General features: G+C 40.5%; 1 protein-coding gene across 1 annotated transcript; it reads left to right on the top strand.

Moving 5' to 3' along the window:
• The first annotated feature begins 9 nt into the window (after positions 1 to 9).
• EMP2 (epithelial membrane protein 2) lies at positions 10 to 21,983 on the top strand. The gene is made up of 5 exons (XM_052680410.1): positions 10 to 185; positions 15,358 to 15,469; positions 17,618 to 17,711; positions 18,709 to 18,855; positions 19,429 to 21,983. The coding sequence occupies exons 2-5, from the start codon at positions 15,392 to 15,394 to the stop codon at positions 19,611 to 19,613; spliced, it is 504 nt and encodes a 167-aa protein (XP_052536370.1). The 5' UTR covers positions 10 to 185; positions 15,358 to 15,391; the 3' UTR covers positions 19,614 to 21,983.
• Positions 21,984 to 25,537: the final 3,554 nt, after the last annotated feature.

Here is a 25,537-nt window from a genome sequence, read left to right as displayed (position 1 = left end):
CCCCGTCCCTCCCTCTACACACACACATACACACACGCACCTCTGCCTCCGCAGGCGGATGAGGGGCACTTTTGAAAATTATTTTCTTTCCACACCCAGCCTTCGTCTGACATCACTTCTGCAGGAGGGCGGGAGCAGCCCCGCCGCCAGACGGTCGCGGAGAGCTCCGCCGGCCCCCGCGCACCGTGAGTACCGCGGCCGGTGGGGGTAGGGGGGTGCGCGGGGCTGTGCGGGGGGGGGGGGCGGCGGCCGTGCCGGCGAGGGGATGGAGAAACCGAAAAAAAGAAAGAAGGAAAGAAAGAAAAAAAGTAAAATTTATATGTATATCAAAAAGTTGAGGGGGTTTTGTTTACTACCACCCGGGCCCGGCTGTCGCCGCTTGCAGTGCCGGCTGTGAGCAGCCGCCGCCCCGCTCCGCTCCTCGATTTGGGCGCGCGGCCCCAGCGGCGCTGGGGGAGCGGGCAGCCACGATGTCTCGAGCCGCCCCGTGCTGAGTTCGCCCTCTCCTCAGGGTCCTTTCTTCTTTCTTTCTTTCTTTTTCCCCCTCGTTTTTCTTTTTTCTTTTTTTCTTTGTTGATGTTATTTGAGTGGAGTTTGCGTGTACTACAGTAACTCTTGATTGTTTTTGGCAGCCGAACCCCCCCTAGTGGAAGAACTTTTATATATAACGCGGCGCAGACTTCGCTTTGTGAAGTTTCGTTTTTTTTTGCCAGCGTTAGGTTTTTGGTTTTTTTTTTTTTTCCACTTGAGTCAAACTATGGTTTCAAAAACCCGCTCCGACGTTCTCAGAGGGGCCGTTGGTGGCTGCCGAGCCCCGTGGCACCGGGAGGGCGGTGTTGGCAGCCTGGAGCTCGGTGCCTGCTCCGGGCAGGCGGCTTTCAGCAAGGCGGGTTGCTCTCATTACGCAGTTGTGGAGGTCAGCTCCTTGTTTGGACATCTTCAGGAAGAGCTCCCACTGCCTCCTTGCCTCAGCTCGCTTCCCCGGCGCTGCTTACAGCCTGCTGCCACCGAGAAACCCGCAGCTCAGCCTCCTCGTTAAGCTCTTGGCAGCTTAACTTGTTCACATGGTGCTGGATTATTATTTTTTTGTATATATATCATTTTTTCCCCCGGGAATACTTCGTAAATGATGAATGATTGTTGCAGTTGAACATCTTAGAAGTATCTGACTTCATTACAGGTGTGTGGAGAAACTCTTGAGAATAGCTGTTCACTTAGGCACGTTTTCACGGAGTTCTGTAGGAGCTTTGAAAAGAAACAGCTAGGGTTGGCTGGTCTCCATCAAAAAGAAAAAAAAACACTTTCTTTTCCTTTACTTTCAGACTCCATACATACAAGGTTTGTGCGTTAGCTATGTAACATAAGCCTTCTTTCCTGCCGAGCAGATACTTTTTCTGTCAAATGAAGTGCTAAGTTGTGATTCTTCTGTCTGCTCTCTTGCTTTGATTTTGAAGGCTTTGCTCCCCAGAAAAGCCCTGCTGGCAGTGGGATGGCAGGTGGCTGCAGGTGGGCAGGCAGCAGCAGTGCCTGCGTGTGATGGGTGCCTGGGCATGGACTTTATAAAGGCATTAAGCTGTGTTGCTGTCCTCTGCACTCGTTTGTGAACTTGTAAAATAGATCTGTAGAATGGGTACCTGGAAGAAGATTGATTCTTCATGCTGAATACAGTTGTGCATAGTTTGTCTCGTGTCAACTGCATGGCTGACATGGATTTACCAAGTCAGCTGCATACCCTGCTAGGTTTATTCTGATGAAACTAGGAATTATTCTGCCAGCCGGGGAGTCACCAACATTAACTCAAAGTGAAATACAATTATATCATGAGATCTGTAGCAAGATGACCGGTTTCTTGTTAGCATACTTGTTTGGGAAGGAAAACAGTCTGTTGGTATAATTTAAAATAAAAACAACATAATACCAGTAGACAAGACACTGCTGGTGGTGTATTCTTTATTTGTGGTCTCTGGAAGGACTTCTGTTGTAAGCACCCAAACAGTGTTGATTATGCTGTGGATCTGCCAGAGAGGAAAGGCACTGTATTCTATTTGCTTACACAGATTTAAAGCTCTTGCTAATAATGGAAATTGTTCAACAGACAGAGCCAGTCAAGGTTGGAGGCTCTCAGATGAGTTCTACTGCAATTCTCAAATGCTGTAGTTACTCCTTCTGGCAAACACAGCTTAAATGAAATCAACATCACCAGCTTCATCTATTACCCACTGCTGGTTAATGTTGCTTCATGACTTATTAGCATCTCTTGCTTCACAGTTGTTTTGTGTCTTTCTCTTCCATTTTCATGACTTTTCTTTTATGGTGTTATTTATTTCAGGGTTGTTTCCCATCTTGGGCTTGAAATTCTTAGAATGATCAGAAGAATGTTGTACTGAGGAGTCCCATTCGGATATTTAGAAGTGAAGGCCTTCCTCAGTTTTTGCTAATTATATCAGTTGTAGTTTGTCTCTTCTTACTGCTGTTTGCCAGTCCATTTAGAAATGAGGTGTTAGGCAGCACAAGGGGCTTCTTTTCACTTTAGTACTTTGTATATATTCTGATTTTCCAGTAAGACTTCATGTTCTGTTTCTGCCTTGAATGACACCACCCCATAAATCACTACAAGAATGCTTTTAGTTAAAGAGATAAGTAGGTCTCTGGGGACAAGACCACTTGTATTGCTAGCCAGCAGAAGATGCACTTTCCGGGTCCTGCTGCCATGTTCCTGTTGGAAGAAGACCTGGCAGAATAAGGCACTGTGTTATTCAAGAACTGATAAGAAAGGGATTTATCCTGCAGTGTACCAAACACTTCGTGTATAAAATTCACTCAATACTTGAAAGCAGACAAATGTGAAAGGAGAAAGGAACACACTTACTGAAATCACATTGGTTTCAGAGGGAAAATGGGGGGAGCATAAGCCACAGCGGTGAGGAATTCCATTCGTGGAGCTGTTCAGCATTTGTTAGGTTTTGTTTGTTTTTTTTTTTTTTTGGATGCTCAAAACAAACTAAAGATTGTTGTGATGTGGGCTCTGTATTCACTATCCTTGTTGAAAGCATTACTATTTTAGAGAGGAGATAATTTCGTAGGACGTATCTCAGTACATCAGGTAGTGTTCATGACTTCATCAGGAAGATAAGCATCTCAGTTTTCAGAAAATAGATCTTGCTGGGTGGGATTCAAGAGAAAGCCTGATGGTTTGAATTCATCCATCAAAGGAATTCTTGTTTCTTCACCAAATGGGGAAAATGTAATTACACCTTTTTATTTTGTCTATGAAGTTTCATGGGCAAGTTTAATGATGGTATGCGTATGCCAAATGAAGCCTCATAATTTGGGTGTGACCTCAAAATACAGCCCTCTGGCTGTGGAGAGATATTCAAAGGAGACTTTAGGTTGGGCAGAAAGTGGGCTGACTCAGGCACACCTTAGAGATGGCTATGGGACATACATTTATGGGTGACTTCTCCAATTCTTAAACATGACACGGTGTCTGGAATGACACAAAGTGTGTGTAATGGAGGTGCTAAGTGGCACATGAAATTCACGCCCTTCTTTCAGGCAGAAAGGGACCTTCCAAGTACCCAGATATCCCTGTTGAGATGTGTGTGCTGCTGCTGAGCTCTTCAGTCAGTTTACAGACTCCCTTGGTCTCTAGGGCTGACAGTTCTCAATGCACGGGAGCAACAAATCAGCAGTGTAATTCAAACACAAAAACAAACCGTAGTCTGGAGACTGCAGGAAGAGCCTAAAGCAGGCCTAAAGAGAATGAGCCTGCCCATTTTATCGTGTGCTAGCATGCTCGATGGGGCCTTTACTTGGCAGGTCAGCCTGTGGTGAAGCAGGCCCTGTATAGGCAGCCAGTTTGGCCAAGGAGGGGCTGTGGGGCAGAACAAGGCTGACGCAGGCAGGAGCTGGCTGGGCTCGGTTGCCACAGAGCAGCCAGAATACAAAAAAGCAGCCGACTGGTGCATGAAACTCTACAGTGAAGAGGTGCTAGAAAAATGCTGCTACCTGAGCTGGGAAAGTTCATTTGGCAATCTTCAAGCTTTACTTTCAGTTGCGCTGGTTGCAAATTAGAATGTAAAAGCAGCCTTCAGAAAGTTGATTACTTGGTTGAGTATTAAGACCAGTTAAATGCTACCATGTTGCTGTGAAACAAAATAGTAGTAATAGAGGAAGAATTTGCTCTTTTCATGTTATAGCCTAGTGCTCTACAGTCAATAGGGATATATCTCCTGATAGATGATGTGCAAACTCTGAAATAACTACAACTAAAATTTCTCAATACAGAGCAAGTCATCACCAAATCAAAACAAGCAGTTTGAAAATTTTACGACAGTGAATATAACACATTTAATTGCTAGCAATTTCCATAGAGCATCTGCCAAAGTTAAAACAATATCAGCTTTCGTTTCTACTGAATTAAATGAATCGCTTTCAATCTGGAAAGACAGACTTTTTCTGCCTTTGTTTGTTGGTTAATTAGGTGGAACAACATAAATCACTCAAGCTGTTCTGTTGTATCTGGATTAATCTTTGGATAAGCAGGAGCCTGTAACCAGTGAAACCCAGGTTCTGAGATTTGCTTGCAGAGTTCTATTATTGTCTAGAATTAATGCTGCAGGTGCCTTTTGTTTTTTGTTCTTTTTGCTCTTTATTGGATCAGACCGATGACACATTTAAACTGTGGACCTGATGAGAAGGTCTCATGTTACACTTGGTGTATGCCTCCTTGCCCCAGCAGGTACTGAGTGGGGACAGCCTCGGTGCCAGAACATGGCCGCGTGGTGATGGAGTGCGGGTGAGGTCAGGCCACACCTTGGCTCAGTGATTTGCTGCAGGATTGGGTTCCCAGGCACGTCTTACAGCTGGCAAAGCGTTACTGGTGCTCCCGTGTCGTTGCCTGGCTCCATGAGGTCACCCACTCACTGGGGCTGGAGGCGGGGATGTGCTGGTAGCCTGTGCTGAGCTTGGCTGCTCCAGACCAGTTCTGCTGAATGTGGGAAGGAGTGGGGGCCTGAGGGCACCTTCACGAGGCCAGACCTCACTGCTCTTTGAAGCTTGCTGCCCACCTGAGGAGTGAGTTCTGCCTTCAAGCGGGCTGCCTGCTATTGGTCCCATGATCACACTCTGTTATTACTCCAGTGTACAGTCCAACAGTCGGCTTTGTTCCCAGCAGTACCTGAAGTTCTTGAAAACTGTGAGATAATTCTACTGTGCCAAGGCCATGTTGATCCTGCAAAAGGATGCTGCAGAAAATGTGGAGGCCTAAATCAGACTGCTTGGACAATCTTTTGCAGGAGTACAGAACCAGAGGGCTCTTTTGGGCTCCCAGACCTGCTCCTTGGTTAACACACTATCATATATAGTATAAAAAGACAGGCTTTTTTTTTTTTTTCCTTGCTGTGGTGATTGTGAGGTTGCTCCAAGAACCTGAGAGCTCTGAGAGTTATTACGTCCTTCCTGAATGTGCTCATACCTGATTTATAGCTATTTGTTCTCATCTTTAGGTTACATTATTCTTTTCCCTTCTATGTGTCATAACGTGTAAGAAACTGTTTATTTTTTTTTCCCAATTTTGTAAGTATATTAAGAAGCTCAACCTATATGTAATTTAGGGAATTTCGTAGTACTTTTAGATGCCTCTGTGAAAACTAAGAGAACACATGCATATTTTGTAAGAAACCCAAGCCAGCAGTATACGAGCTGTTCCTTCTTTCGCATTACTGCTGGGTTTTCCCAAACAGTGTGTACCTCTTGAGGTACAACAGATCTCTTCAATGGATTGCTGCCATGGGGCATCTTTCACTAAAGACAGGTTTTTGTTATCATTTCTCCAAAGGCATGTGACTATTTCAGCATAAGCTGAAGGTGGATGAACAGATGATGGAGGACACAAACAATAGCCTTGATGGGGATTAAGAGATGGTGTTTCAGCCACCTACTTTATACCAGCATGGATTGTGCTGAATGGTTTTAAACCTCAGATTATGATTACCCAGCAGAAAAATACAGTTACATAGTGGTCTTAGGGAAAATGAAGAATATTGAAAAGATTTTCTTGTGAAGAAAGTGCTTCTTTGTGCTGCTTGAAGAGGACAGATGTCTTCCTGCTGAACATGCAAAAGCATCGAAAAAGCAGTTTTGAAAGGATGAAAGCTTAAACAGTGCTGGTCAAATGTACCTGCAGCCAAGGGTTTGTCTGCCCACCATAGGAAGCTGGTTTCTGTGACTGCAGCTTTTTACCTGCTAAATGATCTTCTCAACACATGGTGGCTGTTGGGCTTCTCATTCCTTTTTTTTTTTCTCTGGAGTATTTGAATAACTCTATCTTGAATCTTTTAAGCTCAAGACTGTTTTAGGATTTTCAGGTACGCTGTCAGAAGGCTCATTTTCTCTGTGAGAGCCACTTCCCCACCCTGTGGCAAGGCATTGTGATTGTGTTTTCCCATAGGCACTGCCTGATTGCTTTGCTGTCTGCCCACAATGGCTTTCATGGCACACTGACTTTGTTCTGTAGTTCAAGCAGCAATAGTTAAGGTCATAGTGAAAGGAGTAGTAGGGCAAGTCTAAACCCAGTCTGAACTTGCTTGCAAATAAATGACCGACATGGTTACAGAAGTGGCAGCAACGCTGCCATTCCTAGGTCAAAACTTTATTAAAAACATTCCTGAGAAATTAGAAGCATCAATTTCTTTGTTTCTTGGTACTCAAAGCTAGCAGTTAGTTAGCCTATTTTGCTGCAGTTTTTTTTTCTTGGTTTTGATTGGAAATGTATGGGATAGCAGGGTTATAATTTCCCAGTCTTTGAAGTTCTGGCTTAATAGCACAGATCTAATGAGGAGAGATGACTTAACAGGTAAGCAGTTTGTTCTACCTTTGGTAGCCAAGTAGGGTGTCTGAAGAGAAGTTAAGGTTTAACGTAAAATGGAGCTGAAATGGTGCTTCAGGATCCACTCACGTGTAGGTGAATGATAGGCAAAGGACGGGGGGTTTAATTCCAAGTTTACTATTCTTCAGGCAGTCCCAGGTAACACTTAACTGCCATAATAAGAAAAGGCTTTATTAAGACACAGATAAAGCAGACCTTGGGGCTTTGGTTTCTAGGCAAGATCTCCTGAAGGAAGTTGAACAAAAACTCCATGCTTTATCTTGCCAGTTGGCCTCCAAGCCTCTGTATTTCCCTGTCAAATACAACACATTGACTGGTTTAGTTCAGCTGAAGTTCATGGGTTTTAAGACAGCTTGCTGTACATAAAATCTAGGTCAGGAGAGTGATTCTATTTTCATTTTCTTCCACTTAATTGAAAAGACATAAGTAGTGTAACTTACATGAAACAAACTCTAGTCATTCATTTCTGCTGTATTATTTTTATTATTTTTGCATGCCTTCAGTCATTGTATGTGGGCAACATTGTTTCGTTTCCTTCTGATTTCCCTGCTTTGTGATGAAGGACTTTGAAAAGCAGCTGGAAGCATGAGTGAGAAGTTTCTACATAAAATTGATAGCACAAGGAGCTGCAAGCTTGAGTAACTTCCCAATTTATGAGCTCTCTAAGTGCTGCTCCTGAGCAAGATCTTATGTCATCTGTACCATGTAAAGGCTGGCAGTACGCTCTGCCTCCTTGATTCCAAGTCCAATATCAAACAAGCACCTGAAGTGTAATTCCATAACAAGCATACGTATAACTTTTCCTAATATGAAGGTATGAGAGCCTATCTGCAGTGCAGACTGTTACTCTTTCTTTGCACTTCCTTTTCATGATCCCATTCAGTCTTGTGGAGGTCTAATCTGAACCAGTCAGCACTTAGAGGTTTGTTTGCTGGTTGACCGGATTCCTGGTTCAAAAAGTGTGTGCTGTTTCCATGTTGACTATTAGCCATGTAATACCTGAGCATTAAAACTAGTCTCAATTTAAATCTACCCCTGTGCATGGAGAATAGGTCATGTGGGGTCCCTGGAGATCTTTCAAGATGCATCAAGACCAAAAAGTCCTTCAAGTGAGGTTGCCTGTTTTACTACCTACTACTTAAGTACGTGTTCCTGTAGCTGTATGGGGTACTACCCACAGAAGCAGAGTTCAGACCTGTCTGAGAACAAGTCTACATGGACATTACGTACAAATGTTCAGTACATGGACCTAATGGGCTTTATATAAAAAGAAGCATTTAGAATCTTGTTAGATTTAATGGATTCACATTTGTCCAGTTCTACAGTATTTTAAGTTCCCTGATAATGAAGAATATGTGAACATCAACGCAGAGACTGCAGATGTTGGTAAACTTGTATTTTTAAGTGCTGAATTACTCTTACAAATAAGATTTTAATGAGAAAACTCGTTTTTCTTTGCAACTTGTATACCTGTGATCTCTAACAGTACACCATACACCACAGAGCTATCAGTATGTGTTTGAGGGTTTACTAGCAGCAAAGTCTTTACATGCAGTTTATAAATCTACCTGCAGGGTTAACTTCAAGACTAACGTTCCTGTCCTGTGAGATGTTTAGAAGTTGGTTCTTTAAAGTAAGGCTCCCAAGTCATTGTCTGAAATAGAACTAGATGGTTTAAGTTCTGTTTTCTTTTCCAGCGTGCATTGATAATACAGGTAAAAAGAAGACAGATGCAAGGATGTGCTTATTCATTTCAGACTTACTGCGCAGAGACATGGCAGCAGGCAGGAGGGCAGCTCCAGCACATGCCAGCTGCCCTGCTAAGTCCATGGCAACAGTATCAACAGGGAAGCGATCCAATGGGAATTACTCAAATGGTGGAGCAACCTACAGGTACCACGGACTATGAGTAGGGTCAGAGTAACATAAATACAGTCTTGGGCACCAGTATTTCGTAAGCCACTGAAGGTTGAAAATAGAAGTGTAACTGGTATTAGAAGAATTAGCCTGAAGCAAATGATATTCTAGGCATCTTGAGGTTTTAATCCAGAATCACTAAAATGAAAGAGCAGCTGGTGAGAACAAGCAATATGCACCACTAAAATTTACCTAACTGGTTCACCAAATGTGAGTGGTGGCAAGGGAGGAAAAGTGACTGCAGGAGTCTGGAGTCTCCTGCATAAAAAGAAATAACTGGAAAAAATGCAAGTTAGCAGAGAGTGAAGCTTAAAAACAATACTGCGCTGCCCAGTTTTATGTGTAGTCAGCATGGAGAACCTGAAGGGCAGAGTATGAGTTTGAATATTATTTGTCTTGTTTTAAGGAATATCACCCAGTAATTGTCCTCTAATGTTGGTGTTCCTGATTAACTCAGACAGAAGTGAATAATGAAACTGAAGTGGGTTGGTTCAACTGGTATAATTATTTTCTTCATGTTAAATTTCCTGAATTTCTTGTAGTTTAGGCATTGTTGAAACTTTCAAAGCTTTTGATACTTTTGCTGTCTAAACTTAGTTCCCTTCAGGTTCCAGTTCTGAGAATCACTCAGGAAAAACAGAATAATTTGTATTTGATAAAAGAAAAAAAAAAAAAAGGATTTTACAGTATCACTCTCCTCCATATAAAGCAGAGAATACTAGGCAGGGCTAGAGGTAATGCACTGACTCCTGAGTTCTCTGTCTTTGTCATGAGACACAATGAGACGTGGCACAAGAGCTCTGAGCAGAATGAAGCACTTGTCATGTAGATCCAAACATCTTATGATGTATCACAAGATGATAGACTTTTCATGTGACCAGTATACAAGATTTTTCTTCTAACTTCACATATATGGTCTTAATTATAGCACCTAGGGACAGAAGAATTGGCAATGAAGGCCTGCCTTTATTCAGTTCTACAGCAGTAACCTCAAGAAGGTTCAGCTGAATTAAATTCTTATTGATGGCCCCAGGACCTGCCACGCTGGTTGCAGTGAAAGATCTCAGGGCAGAAGGCTGCAGGTATGCTGACTTGTTTGGCTGGATCCTCTGCCCCTGCTTTGGGTGTGCCTTTTCTGCACACCAGCTGTGGGTGACTGGCAGCCTGCACACCTCAGCCATGCTATTGCAGAGCTGGAGCTGTTCTGTGCTGTTCTCACCCTGCTTCTGGGAACGTGCACCACGACTGCCTGAGCTCAGATTTTCTACATACGTGGACTCAACTGAGTATGATACAAATAAATGATGTTAGGAAGTGAGAGCTAGAGACCATATTATGAGATAAGCTCTGGTCTTCTCAGTGCAGACGAGTGCAGGATAAACAGTGCTGCGTACATGGTGCTCTGGTTGCAGAAGTTAAGTATGCACAAACACAAGCCGTAGCTTGGCAGCAGAGTGTAACCACATGGGAAGAAAGAAAAACATGGGTTGCAGAGATCACATCTGGGCTGGGAGGTAGTGATAAAACCTGCTGTTGAGAGCTATCAAGGCTATTTTTGTTCTTGCTTTCTGTACTAAGCAGAAGAAATTCATTTAGGCATGTCTCAATACTGCTGGACAATAAAGATAAACTTTATCTTAAAGTTGGAGTGATTGGGGGGAGTTAGACAATGAGAAGTGAGTCAGTGTTGTAATGTGCTTGCTTATTACGGAACAGAAATGTTGGGAAACATGGATTGAATGCTTCCCCTTCCTCCCCCCTTGTGGTGTTCTGTGTGTTTCATCGTTTTACCGTGTTTCCAAAAAAAAAAAAAAAAAAAAAGTTCTTGTCTCTGCATGTCTTGAAGATAATAACAGAAGTCCTCCTTAGCCTCTTGAAAAGTACATCAGGCTCTAATGCGAACATGCAAATTATCATTTCCAATATGCTGTATTACTGAGAAGATTAGAGATGAGTGTGACTGGTGCATTTATCCTTCCTCTGCAAAATAAGGCGGCATTAGATCGTTACTCAGGGACAGTTCTTTTGTGGTAACTGAAATCTATATTTATATGTAGATGCATGTGTGTATGTAGAACTGGTGTCCTGCAGTTTAACAGCATTTGTGGGAAACCTTATTGCTACAGCAAGGGTGGATGTGATCAGTAGGTTTCTAATAACTTATCTTTCCTGGATTCACTGGTAGGAAGTAATTTTAACTCAGCTGTACCTATGCATTTCTGCCTTGCTACATACTTAGTGATGTGCTATGAAATGCTGTGTTTGACAGTTGAAGAATTGATGTTGACTTCCAATACCGTTCTTACCGCAACCCCGACATCTCTTTTTTTTAATGTCACGTGATGAAGTCAGTCAGATACTCGGCCCTCTGTTCTCAGGGCCTTGCTGGAGATGAGCCTGGGGGTTTCCTGTGGCAGCTGCAGAACCACAGCAGAGTAGAGCTGGAGGGGCCTCTGACACTCTTTCCACAGCAGTCCTGCTGTGAGCAGGGAGCTGGCTCAGGGTGCACTGGGCCTTGCTTCAGTTAAGTTACAGGCATGTCCAAGAATGGAGATTCCACAGCCTCTGGGCCGTGTTCCCGTATTTAATCATGCTTATTGAATATATCAAAAGCATTTGCACAATTGGGACATTCCTTGTTGAAACTTGCGTCCACGGTGTAAGAACTGCTAGAAGAAATCAAGCCAGTTTGAGGGAACATGAACAATATCTTTTGCACCATCCTGGTCTTCATCCATGCCTCAAGGCAGTGGACCTAATTATAAGCACCTCAACTAGAAAGCATAATGCACATTGCTTCAAATGATAGATATTAAAAGTGATCCTACCCAGTCACGGCCTTCATCAATGCCAGTATTCTTCCCTATAATCAAGAGACAAAAATAGAAATGTTGAACAATTTGAGAGTAAGAATCCTGGAAGGGCAAGAAAGCTTTCCGTGTCAGCGTGTACTAGCAGTGGGTAAGTAGGATATTCTGCAAAAAAATAAAAAATTAAAAAGAACAACAACAACCAAGTATAGAATCCTCCATTACATCACACATCGATACTAAAATTTTATTTGAGGTGTCTGATCATTTCTGTGCATCTTCTTAACGTAACTGTAGATTCTTGTTCATGTACAATACAAGTGTTAGAGCATTGAATATATGTGACTTTTTTAGAAAAAGTATTTTTTGTTGTTATTAGCAATCAATGTTAAGAGCCAGTATCTTCTTGGCTACATAAATTAAATGTGAAAGATAGAGTTTTAATCTAACCTGAATATGTGCTTCTGCTGAGCAGAATTAGGTCAGCCGGGTTAAGCAGTGGTGCAGGCTGATCTGTTCCTGCAGGTGCCCTCCATTTTGCAGACGAGGCAGAAGGCAGATGCTGATCATGCTGCCAGGTGGCACGCTGCTGGCTTGGCAAGCTTCAGCTGCTGGAACAACTGGAACCAATTGGGAGCCTGAAGGGAAAGAACCCTTGAGGAACAGTGAATAAAAATCAGGGAGACTCACAGCTAGCAAGCAGAAATAGGAAGCTACTAAAGCATCTGGTTAGTAATAAATAGTTAAAATATTAAGAATTCTGAATGCTAATGCAAACAGTGTTCTCAGAAAGTTTCCATAAAAAAAACATAACTACATCATTTGCCAGCTTATGAGAGAGGATCGTTGCTGCCTGCTTCTGGGAGAGGTACGCAGACAGGCCTCAGAGAGCCAGTGAAAGAAAAACTTGTTTAGAGAGTAGAAGAATCTTCAGTAATCAAAATAAACTTTTAAATCCCAGATTTGTCAGGAGCGAATGAAGAGTGGTTGCTTATGGGTGTGCTGAGAGATGAAGTCTTTCTGCCTTGAAAGGGATGCAGATACTGGAGCAGCTTCTTTGCTGTCTACACCTTCAAGGGAAGGAGCTGCTGTGTGCTTCCTGTGCCTAGATGTATGGGTTCAGCTGGAAGACCCTTCTCTCATTATTCCTTATGCTCCTCCCTGCTGTCCGTAGGAAGAGGTTGCCAGGAGTGACTGAAGCCTGCAGATTTATCTGTGCTCTTCTGGGAGTGGGGAGCAAGTTGTTGTCTTCCCTGATATGAATTACTTGGAATTAGCCTAGCTCCCCCAAAGGGCTTAATGTCCATTAAAATAAACACTGTTTATAGTGTTTGTAGCCTTTGCTAGTGTTTGCAGCTCAGGAAAGGAGCCATTGCCAGCAAGTTAGTGGGAATTATCTAAACATGGCTTTTAGGAAGGTTCTTGGGAAGCATCAGGCTATTCTTACTACCTTTTTGTGTGTGTGCATATGTGTGAAATAAAACATAATGCTCTTTCATTTAATTTTGGCTTTATTTTGGACAAACATACAATGTCTCCTCATCTACTGTGTGTGTTCATCCACCCTGTTTAAAAATCTGCTCTTTATGGCTAAAAGAAGCAAAACAAAACCATTCAGTTGATTAAAACTAGCAAGTTCTGAGCTGGCAAGTCTTGATTTTGAAAGGTTGATTTTAATTAGGTTACATTTTTTCTGTCTCATTTTATGATGCATCATGTAATAAGATGCATTGTTAGCCTAAAAATAATAGAGTGCAGTTTGATTCTCATTCCTTATATGGCAGATGACTATTGTCTGCTTAGATACCATCTGTGAACAAATGAAACTGAAGAAAACCTAACCACAAGACAAGAGAAGTGTGTGTGAAGACTGGTACATTTTACGGTGGAGATATTTTGATGTGGCATTACACAAACCCACAAGATAGCTTCTTTTCCTTCTTCCTGCCTTTCATTCAAGAAAGTCTCAGTAGGCAGCCATGAATGACATTTCTAGAAGCGGAATGTGGCTGCTAGATTTGAAGATCCTGACTCATGTGGCAGAGTTGGCTTTTTGGAAGAAGTTACTACTTCTGTTGTTCGTTGTGATTGAAAAGGCAAGTTAGCAGAGAAAATTGGAATAAAATTTGACTAGCTGCTTTCTCTGTTTTAGGATTTGACTTAGTTTTCCAGTACAGTCATTCAAGTTTGATACAGAAATAAGTATTATCAGATCAGTTTTCCGCATCTCAAAAGCACGTTAATGTTTTTTGGCTTTTTGCTCGTTGTAATATGGTACTGCAGCAAAATGTTGTGCTGCAGTGTGTACAGTGAAGGATTGATCTGGAACTTCTAGTCTGTTTCCAGCATGTTTATATGCTGTTATCTTTTTGTTTGAGTTTTGCAGAGTACAGTTGTATTTTGGATTGATAAAAATGCCAGTGGAGCAGCTATTCTCTTTGAAAATGCTGTCGAAGTAGTCCCTTTATTTGATTACACACTCCATCTGCATTGCTTGTCATACTTGTGACAGCCTGTGAATCTAGAATCAGCAGTAAGGAAGAGAGGGTTGGGTATGAAAAAATGAAGTCTTCAAATAATTACCTTTTCTTCCATGTATTGGCTGTGTTACAAATATGTGGGCATCTGACATAGGAGAAAATTTCCAAAGCTAAGGAAGTAAAGAAACGTACATAAGGTCCTTACGAATGATAGTGCTACTTTAAATGCAAAGAAAATATCTGCAAGACTGGGGTTTCCTTATAGCTTCTGGAAAGCTTTTGTGTACGATAAGAAAAAGACAATGGCTGTGCCAAGTAATTGCACACTCCTGTGTAAAATATGGTAGTTTTCCATAACTATTGCCTGCTCATAGATTTGCTGGGGATTACACTTCAAGAAATGTTTGTGGTTCCACTATGTATAAGATATCTGTTTTTTTCATTTGAGATGTGAAACGATATGAAATGGGCCATGTATAGTAAGTAGATAATAGAGGCATTAGAGAGAGTGTTAAGTTACTAAACAGAAGATGACTGGATTGTTGCACTGCTAACTGGTTATTTAACTCTACTGGAGAAAATGGTAGCCCTAAGTCATTCGCCAATGGATAAATCTTGTGATTATATGTACAAAGGACAGTCTGTACAAAGCCAAAGGTACAACATAGCTATTCCTAAATCTACATTATAGTTCATGGAACACTTCATTTTGTTCTACCAGCATCCTACTGAAATCTACAGTTCTCCCTACTTCAAAAGCATGATTGAAACAAGACCTTACCAAAAAGCCTGTGGAAGTTCTGGCATAGCATGGAAATGAGGCTGTCATTTGAAAAGTAATTATCTGAAAGTCAACGTGAAAGAGTGCTTTATACCTCCGCTGGAGAAGCTTGCAGAAAAAAAATTGTGTTTACTCGTTGCAGCCATCCCACTTGCATATTATGAAAACACACCTCTTGGCTTTGCTTCGAGTTGAAATTCATTTAAACACTCGTGGTGCTAGCTACGTATCACATGTAACAAACAGAAAGCTGTCATACTGGTATAAAGCATGATTAGTGAAGTCTTTTACCTCTGGAGAAAGAATACATGCCTTGCAGCCAAACTACATACAACCTTTCAAACTCTTCAATGGTATTGTGCTCTGAGATACACTTGCAATGACCGTGGGCACTTACAGCCACAGTGAAGTAGTATAATGATGGGTTGATTAATTAACAGCTTTTAAAGAATGATCATTTTCAATTTTTTTTTTTAACAGATTTGTCTCGAACTAAATACTCCTCGCATCAAGGATGTTGATTCTTTTGGCTTTCATTATTATATTTCACATAACTTCAGCAGCGCTGTTGTTCATCTCAACTATTGACAATGTAAGTGTCATTTCTTCTTGTCCCTCAAGCACCCAGTTATTTCTTTGCTTTTACAGTCTTTTATTACTTGCTGTGTTTCAGATAATTTGCTAGATGTGTTTTGAGCCTTAGAAGTTTTCCACCAACTTTATTAAAACAAACGTTTGTTTAAGAAAAAAATCGTGTTATCCTAAAGTTAGTTCCTATATAACACTTAAAATTATGCAACTGAAAAATAGATTTGGCTTCTTTTCTTCAAACCACCCTCAGAGGAGTGTAATTTCTGCTATGAATTAGTTTCAATTCACTTGAAGCAATTTCAGCTCAAAGTTTTAGAATCGTGTGGCTTTCTTTTCAAATTTATTTTAATTACTTTTGTGACAAGAAAAAGATTGCTTTCCAGTGTTTACATCTAGCTCTTAATATGAACGACTTATTTCCAAAACAGCTGGCAGTGACTGGTACTCTTAACTGCATTAGGTTCTTTCTCTGACAGGTTGAATGAGTCCACAGGCTTTTAGGATGTAAAAAAAAAAAAGAAGTCTACTGGAAATACTTTACTTGTGAAGCTGGTTTGAATCCCATAGTTTTTCCGAAGACTGTGCTTTAAGTAAAATGATAAGATATCCAGAGCTCTTCATTGCAAAATTTTATGAACTGACATGTTATTTTTCAGCCAACTAGTTGATATGCTGGAGTAGATAATCAATTAAAAGCACTAAAACCAAGTTTTATTGCCCCGCTCCTTTGAATATTTAGAAAACTAGGACAGTGGACAGGCAAATTATTCTTAGCTCAGGTCAGTTACATACAAAGGATTACAGAATTCCAAAACCACGCGCTCTGCTTTGTGTCATTAACTACTTTTAAGCAGTAACAAACTATGCAACCAGCTTCTGCTTGGTTTTAGCACTTTCATAGATTTTATGTTGTCAAGAAAATCACTCTCAAAATATGAAAAAGCCTTCAAAGCTGAAAAATAATTTATTCCACTTGGACAGCAAAAAAATGAATGGCTTAGTGCTATTGAGAAAGTAGTGCTTTTCTTAACACAGTAATGCAGTGTTATTCTGATGGAGATAGCTACCGTCGTGATACACGGATGTCCTTATTGCTGTACTGCTGCAAATCTGCCTGGTATTCTGTGAGGTTTCTGGTACGTCTCTTTAAGCAGCTGATGATTCCAGGAGTCATATTTAAAAGTCCTATTTTTCCAGAAACTACTCAAAACTGAGGCCTGCGTAGCTATTGGAATTGGAGTGGATTTCCTGAGGAAATGCCACTTGTGTGGAGTGGTTGCAGCATTTCCCAGGCTGCCGTAAAAATCTGTTCAGTCACTGTAGTACTATTTTGCATTAAATGTTAAAACACTGAAATAGAAATACCACAGTGAGATCTTAATTTATTGCTGTTACTTCCAGTCAGATGCCACAGTGCATGAACTGCATTTGCACATTGACAGCACAGCTACGTTAGTTGAGATTAATTCATTCAGTGTCAGGAACCAGAAAATTTGTAAACAGGGTTTCTGTTTCTTGGTTTATTACCCTGCTGTTTCCCATGAGTTAAAAAAGTGTTGTGCCTTAAGGGAATTTACATTCCGAAGAAGGTCTGGGTGAACAAATTACAGCTTGTTGGGGTATCTTATGGAGTGAGCAATCTTTGAACGTCCAAGACTTCTGTCTGAAAAGTAGAAAATCCCTTGTGCTTCAGGGTTGCTATCTGGTTCCTTTCTTACTTCACATGGGTCTAAAATGAAAATGATACATGAATAAAGAAATACCTTTTATTCCAAAATTGAGCACATAACATGCAGCCTTCAGTTTTGTGGTCAGTACATGACTCAGTGCAAATTTATCAGAAAAAATGTAGAAAGGTCTCTGGCCTCTTTCTTCTGCTCATTACTTCCCAAGCCTAGATCTTGATTTCAAGCAGAAGCACTGAAGCTTTCAGTTCTTTACTGGGAATGCAGAATTATTTTCCAATTCTTAATGCTGTTGGCTTGCCATCCCATCTCCAAATATGGAAGAATAACAAGTTTCTTGCCCTCTTGTTCTTGAGACCTAGCCTGTACAAATGCTTTTAAGTCCATTACATCTGAAATTTAGTTTCAAAGATTAGTGAACAGGTGTTTGTTACAGTGGATGTGCCTTTACTTTTATTTTGCAGGCCTGGTGGGTAGGAGATAATTTTTCTACAGATGTCTGGAGTGCATGTGCCACAAATAATAGCACCTGCACACCTATTACTGTTCAATTCAGAGGTGAGTATCTGTGCATGCATATGTCTCAATTCCTTTAGCAGGAGATAGAGGAAACCAGCATAAAATTTACAGGGACAAGAATATATACTTGTTCAAAAACCTGTATGTTCTAACTACTCATGTCTTCTAAATTCTTCAATACTGGATTTCCATTTTGGAAAAGCAAACTGTTCCTACTGGTTCTCTCATAGGAGAACAGAAGGAACTATTAGGTACACTGAAAGCCCAATATGAGGGATTAAACACAAGGAATTAAGAGCAAGAGCCACAGAACATTTAAAGTACTGGATCAAGTAAAAGTGGTGAAGACATCTGAAGGTAGCTCTGCAGCGGTGGAACTTGCCTCTCAGAACTGAACTTTAAAAGAACATAAATACACTGTTCTACAGGCATAGGGGTAAAAGGGAAAGAAAATGAGAACACAATCTGAAGTTTTAACATAGATATTGTACTTAATATCTATGCAAAGAATTAATATACAGTACAACCTACCTTACCCTGCTTTACCAAAAAATATATATTTTTTTTTATTCTCAAGAGTTACTTTAACTATGTTCCCACACTTTCAGTTAGTATGTATTTCAAATAGGTAAATGAAGAGCCATGTAGCCCTGTAGTAATTTTGGTGTCTGAGTGTCAGGTCATATCTATATTGCAGGGAGACAATCCCATTATGTAAGGCACATCTGATCTAATATGAATTTAGCCTACAATTGAGTTTCACCCCGTTTTAGTATATAGAGGGTAGTGGAGGATGTGGTATGTGAGAAATGGTCTCTTCAGTGTTTTATTCAGTTTTCTGAAAAGCTTTTAAAAGTCTTTAAGTCACTGGCTGTATAAATAAAAAGAAAGTGAGAAGAACCCTCTGAGGCTTGCACAGTTGGTTTACTGTCTGCTGAACTCCTGCTTAGAGAGTGCAGCTCTGCCCTTCTGCTCATTGCTGGAATAGGCAAGGGGGGATAACTATTTCTAATCAAAGCTGCTTTTATTTTTGCAGAATATCAATCAATTCAGGCTGTTCAGGCCTCCATGGTCCTATCTACTATTTTCTGTTGTGTGGCGTTTCTGGTTTTCATTCTCCAACTTTTCCGTCTAAAGCAAGGAGAAAGATTTGTGTTAACCTCTGTTATCCAGCTCCTGTCATGTGAGTGATTTTTTAACACTTGTGACTTCAGTGATGTTTACATGAAAGTACGAAAGGGAAGGGGAAAAAGGTTTCAAAAAGAATGAGCTGTATGAGAACTCTGTAGGGCTCTGGAGGTCATAGCTTGTCCTGCATATATGTTTAAACATGGAACTGCTCAATTCTGTACTGTTTAGGCAGTGGAAACATGGGTAACATCACAGCTCAGAAGTAAAAATCCGGGAGGGAAGGAATCTAAGATTCTGAGCATCTTGATCAAATTAAGTAACTCTGCAAATGTTGCAGGCAGGTACTTCCTTAATTTTTGTTAGTCTTTAAAACTATCCAGATGTTAAGAATCATTTTGTGTTCATTGCAAATTACATGAATATGCAGCAGCACTTAAAATTCAGTCCCTGCCAAAAAAACTGAGAGCATGTCCTGAAATGCCCCCAGTTTAGTTTGCAGATGGAAAGTAAGTGTTTGCAAAAAAGACACTGCTGGAAGCGGCTGCCAGATGAGAGTCAGTGGATGGTTATTATACGTACTGATATTATCTAAAATTACTAACCTTTGCTGTTTGTTCTCCTCCAGGTCTGTGCGTGATGATTGCAGCTTCCATTTACACAGATAGGCATGAAGAACTGCACAAGAGCATTGAATATGCCATTGAAGTTTCTAAAGGCCAGTATGGCTATTCCTTCGTCTTAGCCTGGATTGCATTTGCCTTTACTCTGATCAGTGGTGTTATGTACCTAGTATTAAGGAAACGTAAATAAATGTTGGCAGCTAGTTATTACTGTCATGACAGTACAAAACCAAATTCCAATATTTTGTATATAATCATTTACATGGTTTTGTAGTAAAGGTATTGTTTCTCTAAAAATGTACTGTGTTCTTGATACGAAACAGAATACAAAAAAAGCCAACCAACAGCAGGTTTAATGGAATGCCTGGCATTCAATCTGAGCAAGACTGACCCTAGTTTTCTTTTACTTGTTTCACCATCATCTGTGGTGAAATGGCATATTCCCTTTTCTAGGCATAAACAGTTCCTGGCCTCTGTCAGATTACTATTAAAATCTTTGCAAATTAATTTGGAAGCAATATGCTAAGCATATTCCTGGCCTGGATCTAGCCCTTTGGGATGGGATAAATACAGGGGAAGTGAAAAATGAGGCCAAGATCATGGTGCAAAAGCAAACAAGTATAAAAGCCCAGAGCTGCACTCAATGTGGCTGTTCCAGCAGAGGACGAACGTTCTGCTATTTATATCGTGCAGTAAGTGTCATCAAGCTTTTATTAAAACCACTTGCTTTGCAAAAGAAAGCAACTCCTTTTTGTAATCCAGCAAATGATTCTCTTTATTCTTCTTCACTTTTAATTTAAGCATATAGAGCCTTTGGCAGGAAAAGTTACAAGCAAATTTGAAATTCAGCGCACAGCTTGGGACTGGAGGAGTCTGAGCAGAAAGAGATGCTCCACTCAAGTCCTGCAGCCCCTTATTTTTGCATTGTGCTGTACCAAATTTAACTTTTTTTTTTTTGCAGCCAAACTCAGTATGTTTATTACATTGGGATCTGGCTAGATATATCATGTTGGCTAATATGTAATTTAGAAAAGCTTTTTTTATTTTTATTTTTATTTTTCTGTGTCTGCTCACTAGGAAATTGGCCTTTACAAAATTCATTCTAAGTTCCTACTTGGATTATATTTGAATAAAAATTCTTACTAAAGAAATCAGAGTGTAACTACCATGCATAGGAGTTCCAGGGTAGGTTTTCAAAATTTTTGGTGATTTTTACTTTTCAATAATTCTGTGAGAGAATTACTGTAATACCAGATTTAACTGCTCAGCAATGTAATACTGGCTTTGGCTGGTGGTGATTTCAGGGTTTGGAGACCAGTGTGGGGAATAAAGTAGCTTTTTCTGGTTAGTCACACCTTTGATGTTAAAATGTAGATTTAACTTTGTAAAAGCATTAACCATGTATTCATTTCATGATATTCACTACAGCTGACCCAATATATAGGCAATAAAAATAAATGAATTTTAAATGAAATTTTACACTTAATGTAGAACAAAATTACTATTACAAAATAACATAGCTCTACTAATGTTGATAACTTAGCCTATTACACAGCAGCTGATAGTCTGAGCCATTGCTGCAGGTAATTCATCCTTGAGTTCTCACAGAACTGTATGGGAATTGTCTCTGACATGAGTAATGGGTCTTGCTGTTCCATCTCCATTCCCTGACCATCCTAAAATGCTCTAACGAGTAGCATTGTTATTAGGGAGCAAAGAAAGCACAACAGGACCAGCAAGAAATTAATTAGACAAGTAAGCAGAACAGCAAATAAAAAGTGAAAATAACAGCAGTTAAAACAATAGATCAGTCTGAGAGGAATGCATTCTCACTTTCCCAGTCTTGCATGATGCTACTGTTCTGTTAATCTTTTTCCTCTTAGTGGGAACACTGAATTTCAGGCATTACTACCCTACTTTTTAAAAAAGTGTTTCTGCTGTTTGCTGAATACATTTCAGATTCAAAACCTGAGTTTTGCTAGCAAGCAGGATTTGTTTTAAATAAACAGATATGGGTTTAAGGCTGAAAGTAGTCTGTAAATTAGGTGTTTGGCTAGTCTTATTCAAACATGAAATATTAAGGGTGAAATTCTAAAACAAATGTGCATTAAAGCTATTTTATATCTAGAAGATAATTCTGTAACACTGTAAATTAAGCTGAAATGCCACTGACTTGAAGAGATGCTTCTTCAGTTTCTTGCCTTAATAGCGCTTAGGTCATTTATAGAGCAGATATTTAAGATAAAGATGTATATATACATGAACTCAGCTTACTTCTACAATGAAAGCTCTGTCACTTTAGTTAGAAGTAAAAAGCACACACACTTCAGTGTACAAACAGCAGCATGCAGGTGGTGCCACACAGAGAACATATGTCAATATTCGAAGTACCAAGAAAATAAATGCCAAAAAGTTTGAACAAGAGTTTTAACAGGACAAACATATTTTAGAATATTCTTTTTACTTGATATGCCTTTAAAATATACCGTTTTCTATGCTCTATATATTATTAAACTGTACATGAAAATAAAGTTAAAAATTCTTGTATTAGCAAGCTCAATACGTTCAGCAGTCTGACCTTGTCTTTAAGCTTGGGGTGTATTTATACAAGCTGGGATGAGAAATAGTTGAGGATTTGTATGAACGGGTAAAATTGAACTCTTCCTGCCTGTACTGTCATTTGTTGAAGAGCTTTCAGGTAAGTAGAGAGAACATCAGTGTACTAATGTGTAAGTGCATGGTCCCACAGGAATAGCTACCATGTAGTGCAGGACCCACATGTGATAAGACAGTTACTAGTAAGGTTTCTTTTCCTCATTGGCAGAAAAGCTGTGTGTTTAAGATTATTTTGAATGCCTTGATCATGTGAGAAATGTTAGAAACAAGCCACCAACTTCTGTATGTTCTCCAACCCAAGCTTCACCCATGCACTGGGACGACAGCAGTACAGGTGGGTTTCCACAGATTGCTCTAAAATGAGAAGTACTTAAGGATAATAACCTGTGATGAACAGTAAGTCAAACCTTTATTTCGCTTGTTCTCCTCCTACTTTGTACATACCATTCTGAAGGTTTTCATGGAGCAGGCACAAATATTAACTGTGTAGGGGAGCACACTTGGTTCAGTTTCTGCAAGGGTCTGTGACAGTGCATCAACCTTTGGACTTTGCACATGGAACTCCTTCAGTTTCAGACTAACGAGGAGGAGCAGTGTTGAATTTTTCAACAAGCTCTGGAGAAAGAGGGGTCCTTGCCAGTGAGGAAGATGTGGATCATGCTTGGAAATCCAGGCTCTGAGACAAAAGCAGTTATTTGAACAAGGGTAGCAAGCCAAATGCACAGCTTCTAATTCATACAAACTTTCCTTCATGCAAATACAGAAACTTTTTAATTGCTACTGTATAGTTTGCAAGCTACCAGAATTGTCACAGGTTATCTCTTATTTATGTATTAACGTTCAGCATTTTGCTGATACTTCTTTTCTGTCTTTCCTTTAGCTTTTTGCCTGGACTAGAAAATACTGCTTGCAAACTCATAATAACAAATTAGAAAATGTTGTGTGCTATTGAAGGGTGTATGTTTTGTCAGCAGGACGTTTATTTACTTTGGATCAATACCAATCTAACTGAATTTGTAGACTTCTGTTTTCTTTTTCCTTAATTCAGCCACAAAGCTCAGCAACCCATGCATGTTCTCAGTCACTTAGTTTTAAGACAGATATGCACTATGCAGCTGCAGGTGCTGTCACAAAATTTGATTTTTATTACCACTTTCAACAGTTACAAAAAGCTCCTGATGGCATCTGGACTACACCACGTGGGGCAGATGTTGGTCTACTTTACTGTTGCTTCTTGGAGAAGCAATCCTGTGTTTTACTGCTCCTCCAAAAAGTCCCCCAAAAAGCGAAACACCCCAAGACCTGAAAAAAAAAACAACCCAACTCTGAAGTGAAACTGTACTTTTAAGAGCCAACACAGCAAATTTAAATCAAAATCAATTACCAGGAAATTGAAAGGCAGTTATATTGCTGTTATAAGTGTCAGAAAACTTCATTCAAACCAGAGACACAAACACATAAATACAAGGTGTGTGGTGCACTGCTTCAGGGCTTTGATCTTCTTAATATGTTATCAGCAAGAAGTAGACCAGCTGCTATATTCTCTTTTCCTTGATGTCTTTGTATTATCACTTCACGTAGTTTTAGTAAAAGTGTTCAGCAGAGAAATTCTTTAAGCGTCTGTGTTGAAGAATTACACTGTTTTGGAACCTGAAAGTTGGTAGGATTTAAAAATTGCAATCCTTTTAGGAACCGATGCTTTAAAACGTTTTCAGTCGTGAAAGATTTGGAGGGGGAGGAAGGCAATTTGTAAGGCGTAAAGAAGAGAAAAAGGTGTGTGGAGCAGCTGTGTGTGCGCCTGCCCATGGTACCCCATGCATCGTTCCCTTCGTGCTGGCCGTGCTGTGCAATTCGCGTTCCGACAGAGCCTCCTCGTGGCGAAACACCGCTGCATTCCCATTTCAAAACGCCTCTAGAAAGCCCGACTTCAGTTCGGAAGCATTCTGCAAGGTGTAAATCCCCAGGGACTGGGGATCCTCCTTCCTCTGTTCAAGCACTCTTCATTCAGATTTTTTCACTTGCATTTGAGAGCTGTGGACGATTCTGCTCTCAAACATTTAGGTGAATATTTCACCTTTCATGCTCTACAGGATTTTAGAACCACATACATTAAATAACTCTCATCTAAGATTTTTTATTTTTATTTTTTCCCAGATGTACAATGCTTTGAGAAGCCTTAGTATAGGGCAGTTCATTAAACACATGTGAAATACGGAATCTTGTTTCAGAGCAGGAAAACTGCCATCCAGTTGTCACCCCGAGCAAAATGTGAGCTGTTCCCCACACTGCACTTAGAAATAGGACAGGCTGCTTTGGAGCAGCTAGCACTGACAGTGCCAGTGTTGCTTTTTCAGGCTTCTCAGTCACATTCAGGTCAGCATAAAACACTCACTAGTGGTGCTAGACAGCCCTAGTAAAGATAAATATGTGATTGATGGAAACTTTGGGCTGTATTGGCATTTAATGAAAGACATCATGGTTTCCATTTAACTTCAGCTAGTTGAAAATAACAGGGTGTATTTATCATCTCCTTTTCAAAGCTAAACCCATTACTTGTTTTCTGAAGCCTCTGCAGTTCAACTATACTGTATACTATATATTCCTCATGATTCAGTACACAATGACTGAGAGGCTGGGAAGTCAGCAACAAGCATTAGGACTGCCTGGTGTTCATGAGGCCACGTGCTCCTTTGTCAGTCCACAGGATGATAAATCACACCTGTACCAAACCCAGCATGCATCTGCTGACATGCAGTTGTTAACATCAGCTGAAATTCTACAACTGCCCCAACACACATTTCAGCCTTAATGAGTTTACCCTTGGCTAGTAACAGGCGATGTAAATCCTTGCCCTCCAGGACCATTATGTTATTTCTGTCCTCTGCATAGAGACCTCCTTGTGTATCTGAAGATTAATGCTTAACTCAGTCTTTTGCTACCATCTTCAGCAGATCCCGTAGATGGCATTTTCTGGGCAACCCTTAATATTTCCATTGCTCCCTTCTAATAAGTGCCACTTGCAGCACATGACTTTGATGTGCAGTGAACAGCGTGTGAAGTAATATCTTAGCAATAATGAAAAAGAATTGAAGGACATTCTCCTAGATTTCAGATTTTTCATCACATGCTGTATTGTTTTTGCAAAAGGCACAGGAGGCAGACAATATGGGCTGGTTTCTGCCTTCCCAGATAGCACTGGGTTCTGCTCAGCATCACTTTAACTCCAGCTGTTCTCATCCCTGAAGAAGGAAAAAAGAGAAAAACAAAGAAAAAAAAAACAACCCCACAACATGACATTGAAACTTGGCATGTAAGAATCTCTTCCCTCAAACCTCTGGCTGCACTCTTGTTAATACAGCATGTGGTAACCAACCTTTCTTTGCTGCAGGGGTGCACCACTGAGTCAGGGTGTCCACCAGGACCCCCAGGCTGGGGACACGGTGTCTGTTCCAGCTACGTCCTGGAGAAGGGAGCCTGCACTTGGAAGGGTTGTGAGCT

The sequence above is a fragment of the Tympanuchus pallidicinctus genome, unplaced genomic scaffold (genome assembly GCF_026119805.1).
Source record: "Tympanuchus pallidicinctus isolate F22 unplaced genomic scaffold, pur_lepc_1.0 scaffold18, whole genome shotgun sequence".
Lineage (NCBI taxonomy): Eukaryota > Metazoa > Chordata > Aves > Galliformes > Phasianidae > Tympanuchus > Tympanuchus pallidicinctus.
This window is presented reverse-complemented; position numbering and strand designations above follow the sequence as displayed.